At 39.1% G+C, this 13,506-nt stretch overlaps 1 protein-coding gene across 1 annotated transcript in view; it reads left to right on the top strand.

Annotated features, from left to right (window-relative positions):
* LOC114471827 (rho guanine nucleotide exchange factor 2-like) overlaps positions 1-5,509 on the top strand; it is a 59,822-nt gene extending 54,313 nt beyond the window's left edge. The window contains 1 exon segment of the mRNA XM_028460762.1: positions 4,827-5,509. Coding sequence (XP_028316563.1) covers positions 4,827-4,855 — 29 coding nt within the window. The 3' untranslated portion in view covers positions 4,856-5,509.
* Positions 5,510-13,506: the final 7,997 nt, after the last annotated feature.

Below are 13,506 nucleotides of genomic sequence, written 5' to 3'. Positions count from 1 at the left end.
GCGCCCCGTACCGAGGCGTCATGAAGCGGCTGTACGAGTTAGGCCTCAAGCCTGCCCTGCGGTACCCAGCTAGGCTATCTATCGTACTCCAAGATGGGACGAGGAAATTTCTCCCCTCCGTGAAGGAAGCCACGCAAGAGAACGACAGGATGCGGGACCACCGGTAGACAATTGACTTGTACCTTGTTTTTCCTGGTCACCGTGGTCACCGAGCATATTAGCCCTTTTCTTTAGCTTATGACTGTTAGCCTCAATGCTACCTGGCTGCTATATTTTTAGCAATGTGACTCACTCGAGGAAAGTTTGACTTTTTACAGCATAGTTGTCATTCCTCAGCTGGCTTCTATCTACCTTCTCGTTTAATATGCTGTAGCTATGTTTAAAGTATTTGCATTTTTTTTTTTTTTTTTTTTTTTACTTCTGGGGCTACAAACAGCGACGTTCCTTTTAAGTTATTGAAAGACATCTCTTTCTTCAGTCCTCACTATTCTATTTACAATTGTTGATGGATCTTTAATTGGGGCAAAGGTTTTTTTTTTTTTTTTTTTTGTGAAGTTACCATAATTCTAATGCCTTACAATCGGGGAGTTGTGACTTTTCTTTCATTCAAACTGGAAGTTCTACTGTTGGTGTTGTTTACACCTTTGTGCAATGGACACATTATTTCTTTGACGCATGGGAGTGTTTTAGGCCAAGGGAGTTTGAGTTCTTGTTCTTTGTTGTGTGGTATGTGTGTATGCTTGGGTTTCCCCTGGGTTTTTTTTTTTTTTTTTTTGTTTTTTTTCTCTCAGTCCCTCTCTATTTGGATGTTGCTTTACACATTTTATTACTTGTCACCTTTGCTCTCATCTTCAGGTGCCAGTTTTATTCCTCATGTGCTCAGAATCCCAGCTGTGCCCACCTGTGTCATATCAACAAAATTCTATCGCTGAGGTATGACCTCTACCCACACTGCTCTTAGGTTTGTATCGTGGAATGTGAGGGGGCTGGGGACTGCTACAAAGTTGGGGCGAGTAATGGCGCACTTGAATCAGCTTAGAGTTGACATATGTTTTATTCAAGAGACTCACATGCTTGATAAAGAAGTCACGCGGTTTAGGAGGAACTGGGTTGGGGCGGTGTACCACTCCACGTTTAATAGTAAAGCAAGGGGTGTTGCTATACTTATTAGAAAAGGTATTCCATTTGTGATGAATAACTCTGTTACCGATTCCAATGGCAGATATGTTCTGATTTCTGGAATGCTTCAGGGTACACCTCTTTTATCAGTATGTGTGTACGGCCCTAATTGGGACAACAGCTCCTTCATTACAAACATTTTTGCTGCTTTCCCAAATATTCAATTCAATTTTGGTTCGCCTAGGGTGTGTGGGTTCAATTCTGTGCTCTTGGCAGAGGAATGTTATAGACAATTCATACAGTCCCAAATTTCTCTATTTATGGATGTTAATGATTCACCTGATATAAGTAGGGGCATTCTCTGGGAAGCATCTAAAGCTTATATCAGAGGTCAGCTCATCTCATTTGTTTCTAGTAGGAAAAAAGAGGAGACTTCTACCATTTCTGGTCTTCTAAGGGATCTTGAGGAGGTTGACGAATTATATGCTATTAATCCTGATCCTTCTCTCTACAAAAGACGTGTTACTCTACAGATGGATTTTGACCTGGCCTCTACCACAAAGGTCAGAACTCTGCTCCTGAAATCCAGACAACGCTTTTATGAATCTGGTGATAAGGCAGGGAAGCTTCTTTCGCATCAGGCCAGGGCTGAGGCTTCTGCTAGACTCATCCCAATGATTAAGTCTACCTCTGGGGTAACCATAACAGATCCAAATGAGATAAACAAAACCTTCGCAGAGTTTTATGCTGCTCTTTATACTTCAGATGCTCCTCTTCCGCCCGATGCCGTATTGGACGGGATTGACTTTCCTCATGTTGAAAGTGTTAAAGCAGAGATTTTAGGTGCCCCAGTCACCTTGGCGGAGGTTCGGGGGGCAATTGGTGCACTCCAGAGTGGCAAGTCCCCTGGACCCGATGGCTTCACGGTTGAATATTATAAGGCTTTTTCATCCTCACTTTGTCCCATTCTGAGAGACATGTATAATGAGGCCTTTGCCCTTGGCCGTCTCCCAGGCACCTTGTCGGAGGCCACTATCTCATTGCTTCTCAAGAAGGACAAGGACCCCTGCTTTCGGCAGTTACAGGCCAATATCTCTTCTAAATGTCGACTTTAAAATTCTTTCAAAGATTCTTGCCTCTCGTCTGCAGTGCGTTTTACCACCTATTATTGGACCAGACCAGACTGGCTTTATGCCTGGTCGGCACTCGTCATCCAATACCAGACGCCTTCTTAACATCATTAGCTCTAAAAGTTCCTTGGTACCGGAGGTGGTGGTCTCACGTGACGCAGAGAAGGCCTTCGATAGGGTCGAATGGGGCTTTTTGTTTGGGGGTGCTGTCCAGATTTGGGCTGGGTGAAGCGTTCCTTGACTGGGTCAAACTTCTTTATTCTTCCCCGAGGGCGTCTGTTTAGGACGGGTGATACACTATCTCGTTATTTCTCTTTACATCGTGGCACTAGGCAAGGTTGCCACTTTCCCCTTTGTTATTTGTTTTGGTGAATAGAACCCCTAGCCCTTTGGCTCGTTCAGAGGCTAACTTTAAAGGCATCACACGTGCGGAGTACAGTGCATAAGGTGTCGTTGTACGCAGACGATCTTCTTCTTTACGTCTCAGACCCTGCCTCTCTTTTCCCACAATTTTTAACATTCTAAATGACTATGTAGTGTGTCTGGTTACAAACTTAACTATCAAAAGAGTGAGTTGTTCCCCATCAACGATCCTGCCAAGAAGGTCTCTACTTCCATATCGCCATTTCAATTTTCAATTGCTGGCTTTCGATATTTGGGTATCCACATTTCTCATTTTCTTTCAGACCTATATTGCAATAATTTCGGTCCTCTGATCGACAAAACTGAGGGGGACTTTGACCGCTGGTCGGCATTGCCCCTCTCACTCATTGGTCGGATAAGTCTGGTTAAGATGGTGATTCTTCCGAGGTTTTTATATCTGTTTCAGCACCTTCCCGTGGTTTCTCAGCAAGTCTTTTTTTGACAAGTTGGACAAGCTGATTTCAACGTTCCTATGGGCCGGCAAACCACCCAGAATTCGTTAAATTGGTTTTGCAGTCCCCTAGGGACAAAGGTGGGTTTGCCTTGCCAGTTTTCAGGTTTTATTATTGGTCAGCTAACATACAGAAGCTTCTGTTTTGGATGCACGAGGAGCCGGATTTGCTGCCGTGTTGGGTACAGTTGGAAAGGAAACTGTCTCCATTCTCACTGCGTTCGCTTTTATGCTCACAACTCCCACTTCCACTCTCGTGCCTAGTAGGTTGCCCTGTAGTGTGACCTCGTTAAAGATTTGGAATCAGTACTGAAAACAACTTGGGCTCTCAGGCCCTTCGACTTTGACCTCTGTCTACAAGAACTGTGCCTTCGAACCATCCAGAACTGATCCAGTGTTCCGGGTCTAGTTTAACAATGGGATAAAGTCAGTCAAAGATTTGTATACAGACGATGTGTTTTCTTCATTTGAACAGCTTTCCACTAAATTTAGCCTCCCAAGGCATCATCTTTTCCGTTTTTTTCAGGTTAGGAACTTTGTTAAAAAACTTTTTCCTCACTTCCCAAATCGTCCTCCCGAAACCTCATTAGACACTGTTTTGTGTGTAGACCCTGTGGTTAAGGGATGCATCTCTGTTCCGTACAAGTCTATTTGGTTAGCATCCTCCTCATCCCTTACGGCCATTAAGAATGTTTGGGAGGAAAGCCTTAATGTAAGACTGACTGAAGAACAATGGAACTCCGCTCTGTCTCTTATTCACGGATCTTCCATTTGTGCCCGTCACAGACTTATACAATGTAAGGTTTTTTTCAGGGTCCACTACACTAATGCTAGACTGTCCAAAATGTATTCATCTGTAAGCGATTCCTGTGGCAGGTGTAATCTGTCCCCAGCAAATCACGTGCACATGTTCTGGTCATGTCCCAAACTGGGACCGTTCTGGGCATATATCTTTGAAACACTGAGTAGAGCCTATGGCTGCGTTATCGCTCCAAATTCTCTGTCTGCAATTTTTGGTATTTCTCCGAATGCGCAGCTACCTAGAACATCTAAACGAGCCCTGGCATTTACAACTCTCCTGGCCCGTAAAATAATTTTGCTTCTTTGGAGGCTCCCCCGTCCCCCCTCACATATCCGGTGGGTTAAAGAGGTACTGTATAACCTGAAGCTTGAGAAGCTGAGGTGTTCAGTCAATGGCTATGTGAAAACATTTCATGACACATGGGATTCTTTTGTGCAATATATCGACTCTCTAGATATTCCTTTTGGTCCGGAGGATGAGTAATAAGTTTGTCTATCTAATTTTTCTCTTTAATTGCTCTGCTGTACTTATTTTATTTATTTTTATTTTATTTTGTTCTTCCTCTTTCTTTTTTTTTGTGTGCTGTGTGTGTTTTTCTCTCATCTTTGTTTTTCTCAATCTATTGTGTGTAATTGTGTGGTGTGTGTGTGTGTTGGTGTGTGGTGTGTGTTTGCTGTTATCTGGCCCTGGGTGGGGAGGAGGGTGGGGTGGTAAACATACAACTGTTTATTTGAAAATGTGACTCGCAGTATTTAACCACCGCTGTATGTTGGGTTCTGTGTGATAAAAATTCAATAAATAAAGTTGTGAAAAAAAAAAAAGAAAGAGGAAGAACAGCTTAATTAAATAAAAGTGATTTTTTTTCTGCTCAACTCTTCATTCTTTTCTTGGTCTTTTTCAGATCTTCAAGATATTCCAGAAGAAATGTGAGACACTTTGTTCTCCTGCTTTCTATCATAGTCACATGTTGTCCTTTGATCTCAGGCTGTTTATTTACTGCTTTACTGTAAATAAACTGTTAGATTGATGATGATGATGATGATGATGATGATGATGATGTTGATGATGATGATGATGATGATGATGATGATGATGATGAAAGGGCTGAAGGTAGACGCAGTGTTTGTGCTTCCTGTTCAGAGGAAAATGCCATTTTTCTTAAACCTGCACTAAACTCTTTATTAGCACAGAAGTGATCAGAATAATACATTTAATGATAAACATGACACCGATTGGTTGGTAGAAACCATGTGACCGTTATTTTAGATGAAATACATTGAGCTATTGAAAGAAGAACTACTGTACTCTGCTCTTCTATTATTTAACACATATGAAAGTGTTTCTATAATGACGACATTATACCAGTCGTAGGGTTACATACAGAAACATTAGTGGATGAAATAAAATAATACCATGTTTTCACTCCAAAGCTCAGACCATGGAGGGTTGATGGTGTGCATGAAGAAACACTTCAACATTTATGAATCATTTACAAATATTTAATCATGTTTTTTGTTGCTTTGCACGTTTAAAATGTATCAGTTTGAAACTTTTACTAATAAATGTATTGTCTTATTATTCTCATTCCTTCTGTTTGTGGTAGTTTGTGATTGACACTGCTCATTAAGTGTGTGTGTGTGTATGGGCGGTGGATCGCTTCTAAATTCATACACACCAGTCTATTGAACACGTAAACGAACACGTACCCTGCGCCTGCACGTCTGTACGTCTGATTTACATTTCCCATAGACTTAGAATGGGTAGACGGGCACAATGCACAAGTCACGTCCGCATGTGTGCTTGTAGAAGTGTTAACACATCTGCAGACGCTTTAATGTACATACACATTAAAGTGTACACACACCTACGCCACACCTGGATGTGCACCTAACAAACATAAATACATCAGTCACACGTAGACGCAGGTGTGGTGTGAGTGAAGCTTTAGCGATCAGGTGACCTTCACTATCGATCACCGTTAGTGACGTGCCATGACCACTAGGGTTGGGTAGGCAGGGCGTTCCAAATCGAGACCACCAATGACAATTTCATATGTTTCTGCTGGAAAGTGTTAATTCAATTCAGTTCAATTCAACTTTATTTGTATAGCTCAATTTACAACAAAGTCATCTCAATGCACTTATCAAAATATAAAATTCATTACACGAAAAAAACAACCTAACAAGATCCACATGAACAAGTATTTAACATCTAACAAAATCAGCATCATAAACACCATTAAAGAAACATAAACAATTATTTAATATAGCCTCCATACTCTCCAACAAGATATATCTCATGACACAGCAGCACATCTGTTGTTTGTGTTGGAAACACAGAAACATGGAGAAAATAACAACAACAACAACTCAGAACAGCCTCAGTGAGGAGCATCCACAAAGTCAATCCTTCCTTTTGTTCCATTCACTGTAGAAAGTACCAAGAATGTTCTGACCTTACCTTACCTTTGCTGAAGCTCTGGTAGCTCAGGTGTTGGTCTCCATCTTTTAAAAGCTGTCGTTTTTCCTCAAAACAAAGTTTCTTTATCATCTCTAGCGCTGTCATCCTGACTGTAGTGTTATCCCGCCCACTAGCTAGAGAACGTAGCAGCAGCGGTCACATGGGATCAATTCACTAATGTACTGTGAACTTACATATAGCATTTAGCATAGCACGGTTATGTCCAAAGGCAGCGTAGAGAGCTGCCTTTGGACGTAAATGGTTATAATCTTGGAGAACTGACTGATATTGCACAAACACATAAAAACACGTTATGGGAACAGAGCCAGAGCAGCAACGTGTTGAATAATTAACATTGAATAATGAATGCATTTAGGGGGGAAGAGAGCAGGGAGGAGCGATTCAAGGAAGAGAAATGGAAGGGTGGGGAGGAGTTGATTACTGTAAAGTGAGACGTGAAGTTGTAGACGTGAGGCGTGAAATCTAATGGTGGTGGTTGTGGTCAGAGGGAAGGAGTGAGTGGTAATACCTGAAACAGGTATTTAGGATCAACGTGTCTAAAGTTAGGCCGACTACAAGTTTTATCCCACAGTCCAAGGCTAGTGCATCGTAGACCGACGTATGTGCAAGAAACTGCCACTGTAAACCCAAGCGCTGCCCTGGACTCGAGGACGCCGCCAGAATAGCAGAAAGAACGGGGGCCAGGGAGCCCAGGCAACCCCCCCCCCGGCCGAGCAGCCCCCCAGACGCCCCCAAGACACCAAGCCAAGAGGCAGCCACCGCCCCCCACATACACACCAGAGAAAGCACCGAGAAGCTGAGGAGCTGGCCCACTCCGCCACCGCCCCCAACCCCCAACCCCAAGACCCCCCACTGATAAATCTGAGGTGAGCCAGCCATTATTTAATGTAATAATAATTCAAAGATGCCTTATTAAACTGAACGCCGTCACTAGCATCTCAAGAACTGCCACTTGAAATGGCCTGAATGACAGTTCTCACGAGATTAGATGAGATGAGATGAGATGAGATGAGATGAGATGAGATGAGATGAGATGAGATGAGATGAGATGAGATGAGATGAGATGAGATGAGATGAGATTAGATTAGATTAGAACTCAGAACAGAGATGATGAATGAAGACGTTCTGGTGATAAAAACAAAGAACTGGTGTAAATACATTGTAAAATATAACATAGAGTTTATCTTCATAAAGACCATCAGGATGTGACACAGTTACACGTTCTGTTAGATTAATAACTGATATTTTAACGTCTACCACAGCAGAAGGAACCACGTAAGTCACCATGAAAAATCATCCAATCACAAGCTCCACAAATATACACTGTTTATAAAGTGTTAAATAATGTAAAGTCTGTAATAAATGTGTCTAATAAGTCATTAGTGAATACCAGAGAACCACATGAGTGAGTATGAGAAATTATAATAAAATATAATAAAATAAAATGTTAATGTCTAACTTAAAGACAAACAATGTGAAATTAACAGTAAATATGTAACGTGTTGACTTGTATATAAACTGTAAATATATTAAATAAACACATGTGATTCATATACACATTTATGTTTTTATTTAGGTTGTTTTATAATTTAGGAATTAGGGCTGGGCGATATATCGAGATTCAAGATGTATTGAGTTTTCTATTTTGGTGATATAGAAAACTATAATATTTCATATATACATATATCTATAGCTTATTATGTATCAAAATACTAGTTTTATGAGTCGCTGCTTTTACTTCTCAGAACAACATGTAAAGCTCAGTTAGATGATTAATAAGTGTCACATATTGATCAGCTGTTTATTAATAAATGTCTCTGTAACATTTTACATCAGCAAATTTAACCCAGAATAGTTTTTCTGGTCAGACTTTATTTAATAAAATTATCTAGATTTATATCATATTTCACCATTTAGAGAAAATATATTGAGATATGAGTTTTGGTTCATATCACCAGCCCTAGATAGATAGATAGATAGATAGATACTTTATTCATCTCCAAGAGAAATTCACAGTTCCAGCAGCTTACAGGTATGGGAACACAGGGGCATGCAGGGAAAGTACAATGTAGAAATTTAAAAATTTAAAAATTAAGAAAAAAATTTAAAACAGTGCAAAGAAAGTACTAAGGTAAAATATAATGGTATAATATCGAAATACAGTATAGTGTGTGCCAGTCCAGTTGAAGTGCAGTTGTGCAGATGACAGTGTGCAAGATACAGTAGATGTGTGTGTGTGATAAAGTGCGTGTGTGACAGAGTGTGCATGGTGTGATTAGCATTAAGTCCAGTGTTCTATGGTTGATTTTATCGCCCCCCCCCAGAGTTGTTAAAGAGCCGCATGGCGTGGGGGAGGAACGATTTCCTCAGTCTGTCAGTGGAGCAGGACAATGACAGCAGTCTGTCACTGAAGCTGCTCCTCTGCCTGGAGATGGCGCTGTGCAGTGGATGGTGTGGATTGTCTATGATGGACAGTAGCCTGTTCAGAGTCCGTTTCTCTGCCACAGATGTAAGGCTGTCCAGCTCTGTGCCAACAACAGAACTTGCCTTCCTCACCAGTTTGTCCAGTAGGAATGTTCACAGCATTTTAATGTTAATAAAGGTCGACCTACCAGATTATAATCACATCATTATATTTAGTAAGTGGTTGATAAGTGGATATTTTAGATTTATTGTACATCTATATTAAAATATAAGAGATACTGGAGCTTGGTTGGGGCGGATCGTACTGGGCTCCAGAAAATTTCCCTTATTTTCAAATCCAAAACTTGACAGGTATGCAGTAAGTGATCAGCTGTAAACAGTTGATGTTCCCGCAGCTGCTTAGCTGATGACTGCAGTTACACTAATGGTGCAGCAGATTAGTAAAAGAATGGTTCACTTTGGTATAAAAGCATGACATTTGGCACAGATACTTTCTAAAGGCCACTATTTTGGAAAAAGTATGATGGCCATTTTTCAAGATGGCCGCCATTGCTATTCAATGGTTATTATATAACTAAAAAATGCTTGGATCTGGTCAAACAAAGTGTCAGTGGAAAGGTCTGGTCCTCCCGAGGCTGTGGAAGTTTGGTGATTTCCTGCATCGGGGTAACCTCAGAGGAGTATTAGCAAAAGGGAGTGACTTTGATACTGCTTTCTCCCATTGACTGAGGTTACCCCTGGTGCAGGAAAACACCAAACTTATGCACCCTCCTCTGGGCGCAATTCAGTCTCTAGCTGAAAACAAACCACATATTTGGGCTCGGGGGGAATAAAACGCATCCGCTGGTGCCACATTTTTTTACAAAATAAGCTATTTTTTTACCGTGATTGAGTGTTTTGCCTCTAGCGGGCGCAGGTCTAACTCTGCCCGTGTGTGATGCACATATTCCGACTCAGACGGACTAGACGTTCCGCTTTGTCAGATCCAAGCATTTTTGGATTTTTCCCAAGTTTTTTGAGGCGATTGAGTGTTTCGCCTCTAATGGGCGGAGTCTTGACTTGAATTTTTGATTGGCCAACGCCTTTTTCTAAGATAGTGGCCCTTAGAGAGTATCTGTGCCAAATGTCATGTTTTTATACCAAAGTGAAAGATTCTCTTGAAATATGTAATTAATCTGCTGAACTATAATTACTCATTTATACGTTCTGTCCTATGATCCTTTAAGATTGTCGATATATTGATTACTTTCACTCAGGGTTGGGATCTATTGTTTTCAGTTACAATTACGTCTTCAATTATCCATGTTCAATTACAATTAAATTATGATTACGTTGACCAGCATTTTTTTTTTATTACAATTAAATTACTATTATTTTTTTCCCCCTGAAAGTCAATTACAATTAAGCTCTCCATTACTAAATGTCTTAAATCAGCTGTAAAATACACAGAAACAATTATCTGTCATCTAATTTGTTTCTCTTCATGTTAGACTTAAATCAAGGCTATACCTCTTTATTTATTTATTTATTACAAATAATCTTCATAACATAATCCATGATTAAAAAAACTAGCCTGCCCTTTACGAGGTACAGCAGACCATGATTCATGCTGAACAACTGTAATACCTACTACCTGTATATGTATTCACAAAGTATGATTCACCATGGCAACAGAGGAATGCACAGCTATAGAATGCAACAACCAACCCTGATTAACATGTTGGGATTAACATGTTGGGATTAACATGTTGGCCTTAACATGTTGGGTTTAACATGTTGGGATAAACATGTTGGGATTAACATGTTGGGATTAACATGTTGGCCTTAACATGTTGGGTTTAACATGTTGGTCTTAACATGTTGGGATTAACATGTTGGGATTAACCCCCCTTTAGGAGGTAGAGCAGATGAGGATACCAGGCCGGTGTGTGAAACAGTTGGAGCCCATTGTGAGACTTAAGTAAGTGTTAAATTCCTTTTTGGTCACATGTGTTTAGTGGGCAGGGCCTATAGCAGTGAGTCATATCTGATATGTGTAGCCATAGAGTTTTCATGCCAATTACAAAGTGAATTACAACAGCAACACATTTTTTCATGTAAATTTCAATTATAACTACGCCGTAATTGTAATCAATGATCAATTACGCAATTACAATAATAATTGACCCAAACCCTGCTTATTTTCATGATATCCACAGATATTATAAATATTTTACACTGTTCAGTTTATATTTCTCTGGAATGTTCTGGACTAAGTGATGTTTTTATTTTAATACAAAAACATATTTGTTTTATAAAGTTTATTAAAAATCCAGAAAAGCATAAATATATCTGAGTTAAATAGAAGTTAGTGTTTATGAATAATGTAATCATAATATTATTAATTAATATTACATATTGTTATCACTCAGTGATGGAAATAATAAACATTATTTAGTTATTTAAGATCATTCATTGTTTTCATTGATTCAGTCATAAACCAACATATATTTAAACTGGAAAAATGTTGCTTCTCGTGTCAAATATGAATTGAGTTTATTAATGAATTACAAAGTTTTTAGTTGATTAGTTTTTATCTCCATTCCTCAGTGATTGTCTTTAGAGCTGCAGGGAAAGTTTGTGTATTAATACTCCAGACAATGTCAGCCAAAAGATGTTTATTAATAACTGAGAGACTCCTCCCACTCCCACAGGCTCCGCCCACAGCAGAGATCCAGGGTTAAGGGTCCTGGTGTCACTTTGTGTTAAGACGTCCAAAGCTTCTCACGTCTCAGTGTTTGTTATGGAGCAGATGTTTGGAATAGTCTGAGATCACACACACACACACACACACACACACACACACACCCACACACACACACACACACACACACACACACACACACACAAGGTGTTCATCAAGATACATATTAAAAGATGCTTTAAAATGAGTATTATATTTTTAAAATTTAGAATTGTTTGGTTTTTTTTAATGTATGAAAGTATAAAGAACATTTGCATTTGGTTTTTTTGTCTGTAAGTCAATATAAAAACAGAAAAAAAGTCAACTTGATGAATGTGAGCTTATGTATAAAACACAAATGTGAAATTAATTTCATGTCCCAAAAATGTGAACCTGAAGAGTTAAAATTTAAACCCAAATAAAATATTAATATGTGCGTGGTCTGATAAAATATTCACACATGTACAGACTGATATTTACACTAATGAAATGATAGCTGCAAACAATAATTGTAATTTAAAAATCTGTTGCTGTCAAAATCATAATTAAACTATAATTGAGACAATAATTGTTATGACATTCTATAGAAATTGTAAATGATAATTTAACACTAAACCGATGAACCATGTTACAGTTCTATGTACAGTTCTACACATACTGTATCTAGTTAGCAATGATCAAAATACGTTTCATATCAAGCTTTCCCACGTTTTACCAATTAAAAATAAATAAATCTAGTGGTATAGTGACACAAAAAGGCTCAGATGTCCATACCAAAAATATTAAAACCTATATTTTCATTGATTAGGAAGCTTAACAAGGTAATCAATTCAATTCAATTCAGTTTTATTTATATAACGCTAATCACAACAAAAGTCATCTAAAAGCGCTATAGATAGGAAATCAGTTATATTTGTTTTTAGTGTATTTTACAGCTCATTTAGGACCCGTTAGCATTAGAGATGCTAACAGGAAGCTAATACAAGAGGAATGTTTACTTTTATAGGGTTATTGCGTAGGACCCTATACCTCGTTTTTGTTATTGCTATTATTGTTATTTTATTTACGGCTAAATGATTGAGGGCCTAAACACATTCAAAAACTCATGGAAATGTGTACGCATATTAGGGCTAGCGAAAAAAATTTATATTTTGGGAGAATTACACATGTGAATGGTAAAATGACTTAATACGCCCCCTTGAAAAATGTATTGGCTCCCAGCTTGGACTGATGACATCATCACTGTGGAACTTCTACAAACTTCTGACATCATCACTCTCTACAGTGATGATGTCAGAGTTGTTCAGTATTACTTTCCAGGAAAGTTCTGTTATTTCTTTCTACACAACAGGAACTTTTCACAGCATAAGGGGATCATGTGGTGCACGTAAAGTTTATGGTAGTTATTAAGAGTTTGGCAAAAAATGAGTTATGTTTAAGCCATTGTCATTCATAGTCATAGCGCCGAATTCATAGACATTATATTTGCACAGAACATTGAAGGAAAGCTTGTGATATAATCTTTGAAAATGATCGTCTGATGATTTTAAAATTTCTGCCACGCCCCCACATCCAACACACCTCAACGTCGCCACGGTCCACAATGGGTGTGGTTGAGAGGGTTCAACGCTGCTTGCAGCTTTAATTGTAATTGAACTTTAGTAATTGAGAACGTAATTGTAATTGACTTAATAGATAAAAAATAAGATAAAATTGAATTGTATTTGAACATGGGTAAATGTAACTGAACACAACCCTGGTTAGAATCTTCACCGTAAATTCTACCAAATCTTTAACCACATGGAGAGACTTTGGAAACCAAAGCACAGAGATATGTGAAGGATGTGAAGACGTCATATTGTGTTTTATCTTTAAAGGGATGAGATGAGGGCATGTGTGTGTGTGTGTGTGGGGGGGGTGTTCCTTCATTGGACATATAAATATCACCAGCCCC

Source organism: Gouania willdenowi, chromosome 11 (genome assembly GCF_900634775.1).
Source record: "Gouania willdenowi chromosome 11, fGouWil2.1, whole genome shotgun sequence".
Taxonomy (NCBI): domain Eukaryota; kingdom Metazoa; phylum Chordata; class Actinopteri; order Blenniiformes; family Gobiesocidae; genus Gouania; species Gouania willdenowi.
This window is presented reverse-complemented; position numbering and strand designations above follow the sequence as displayed.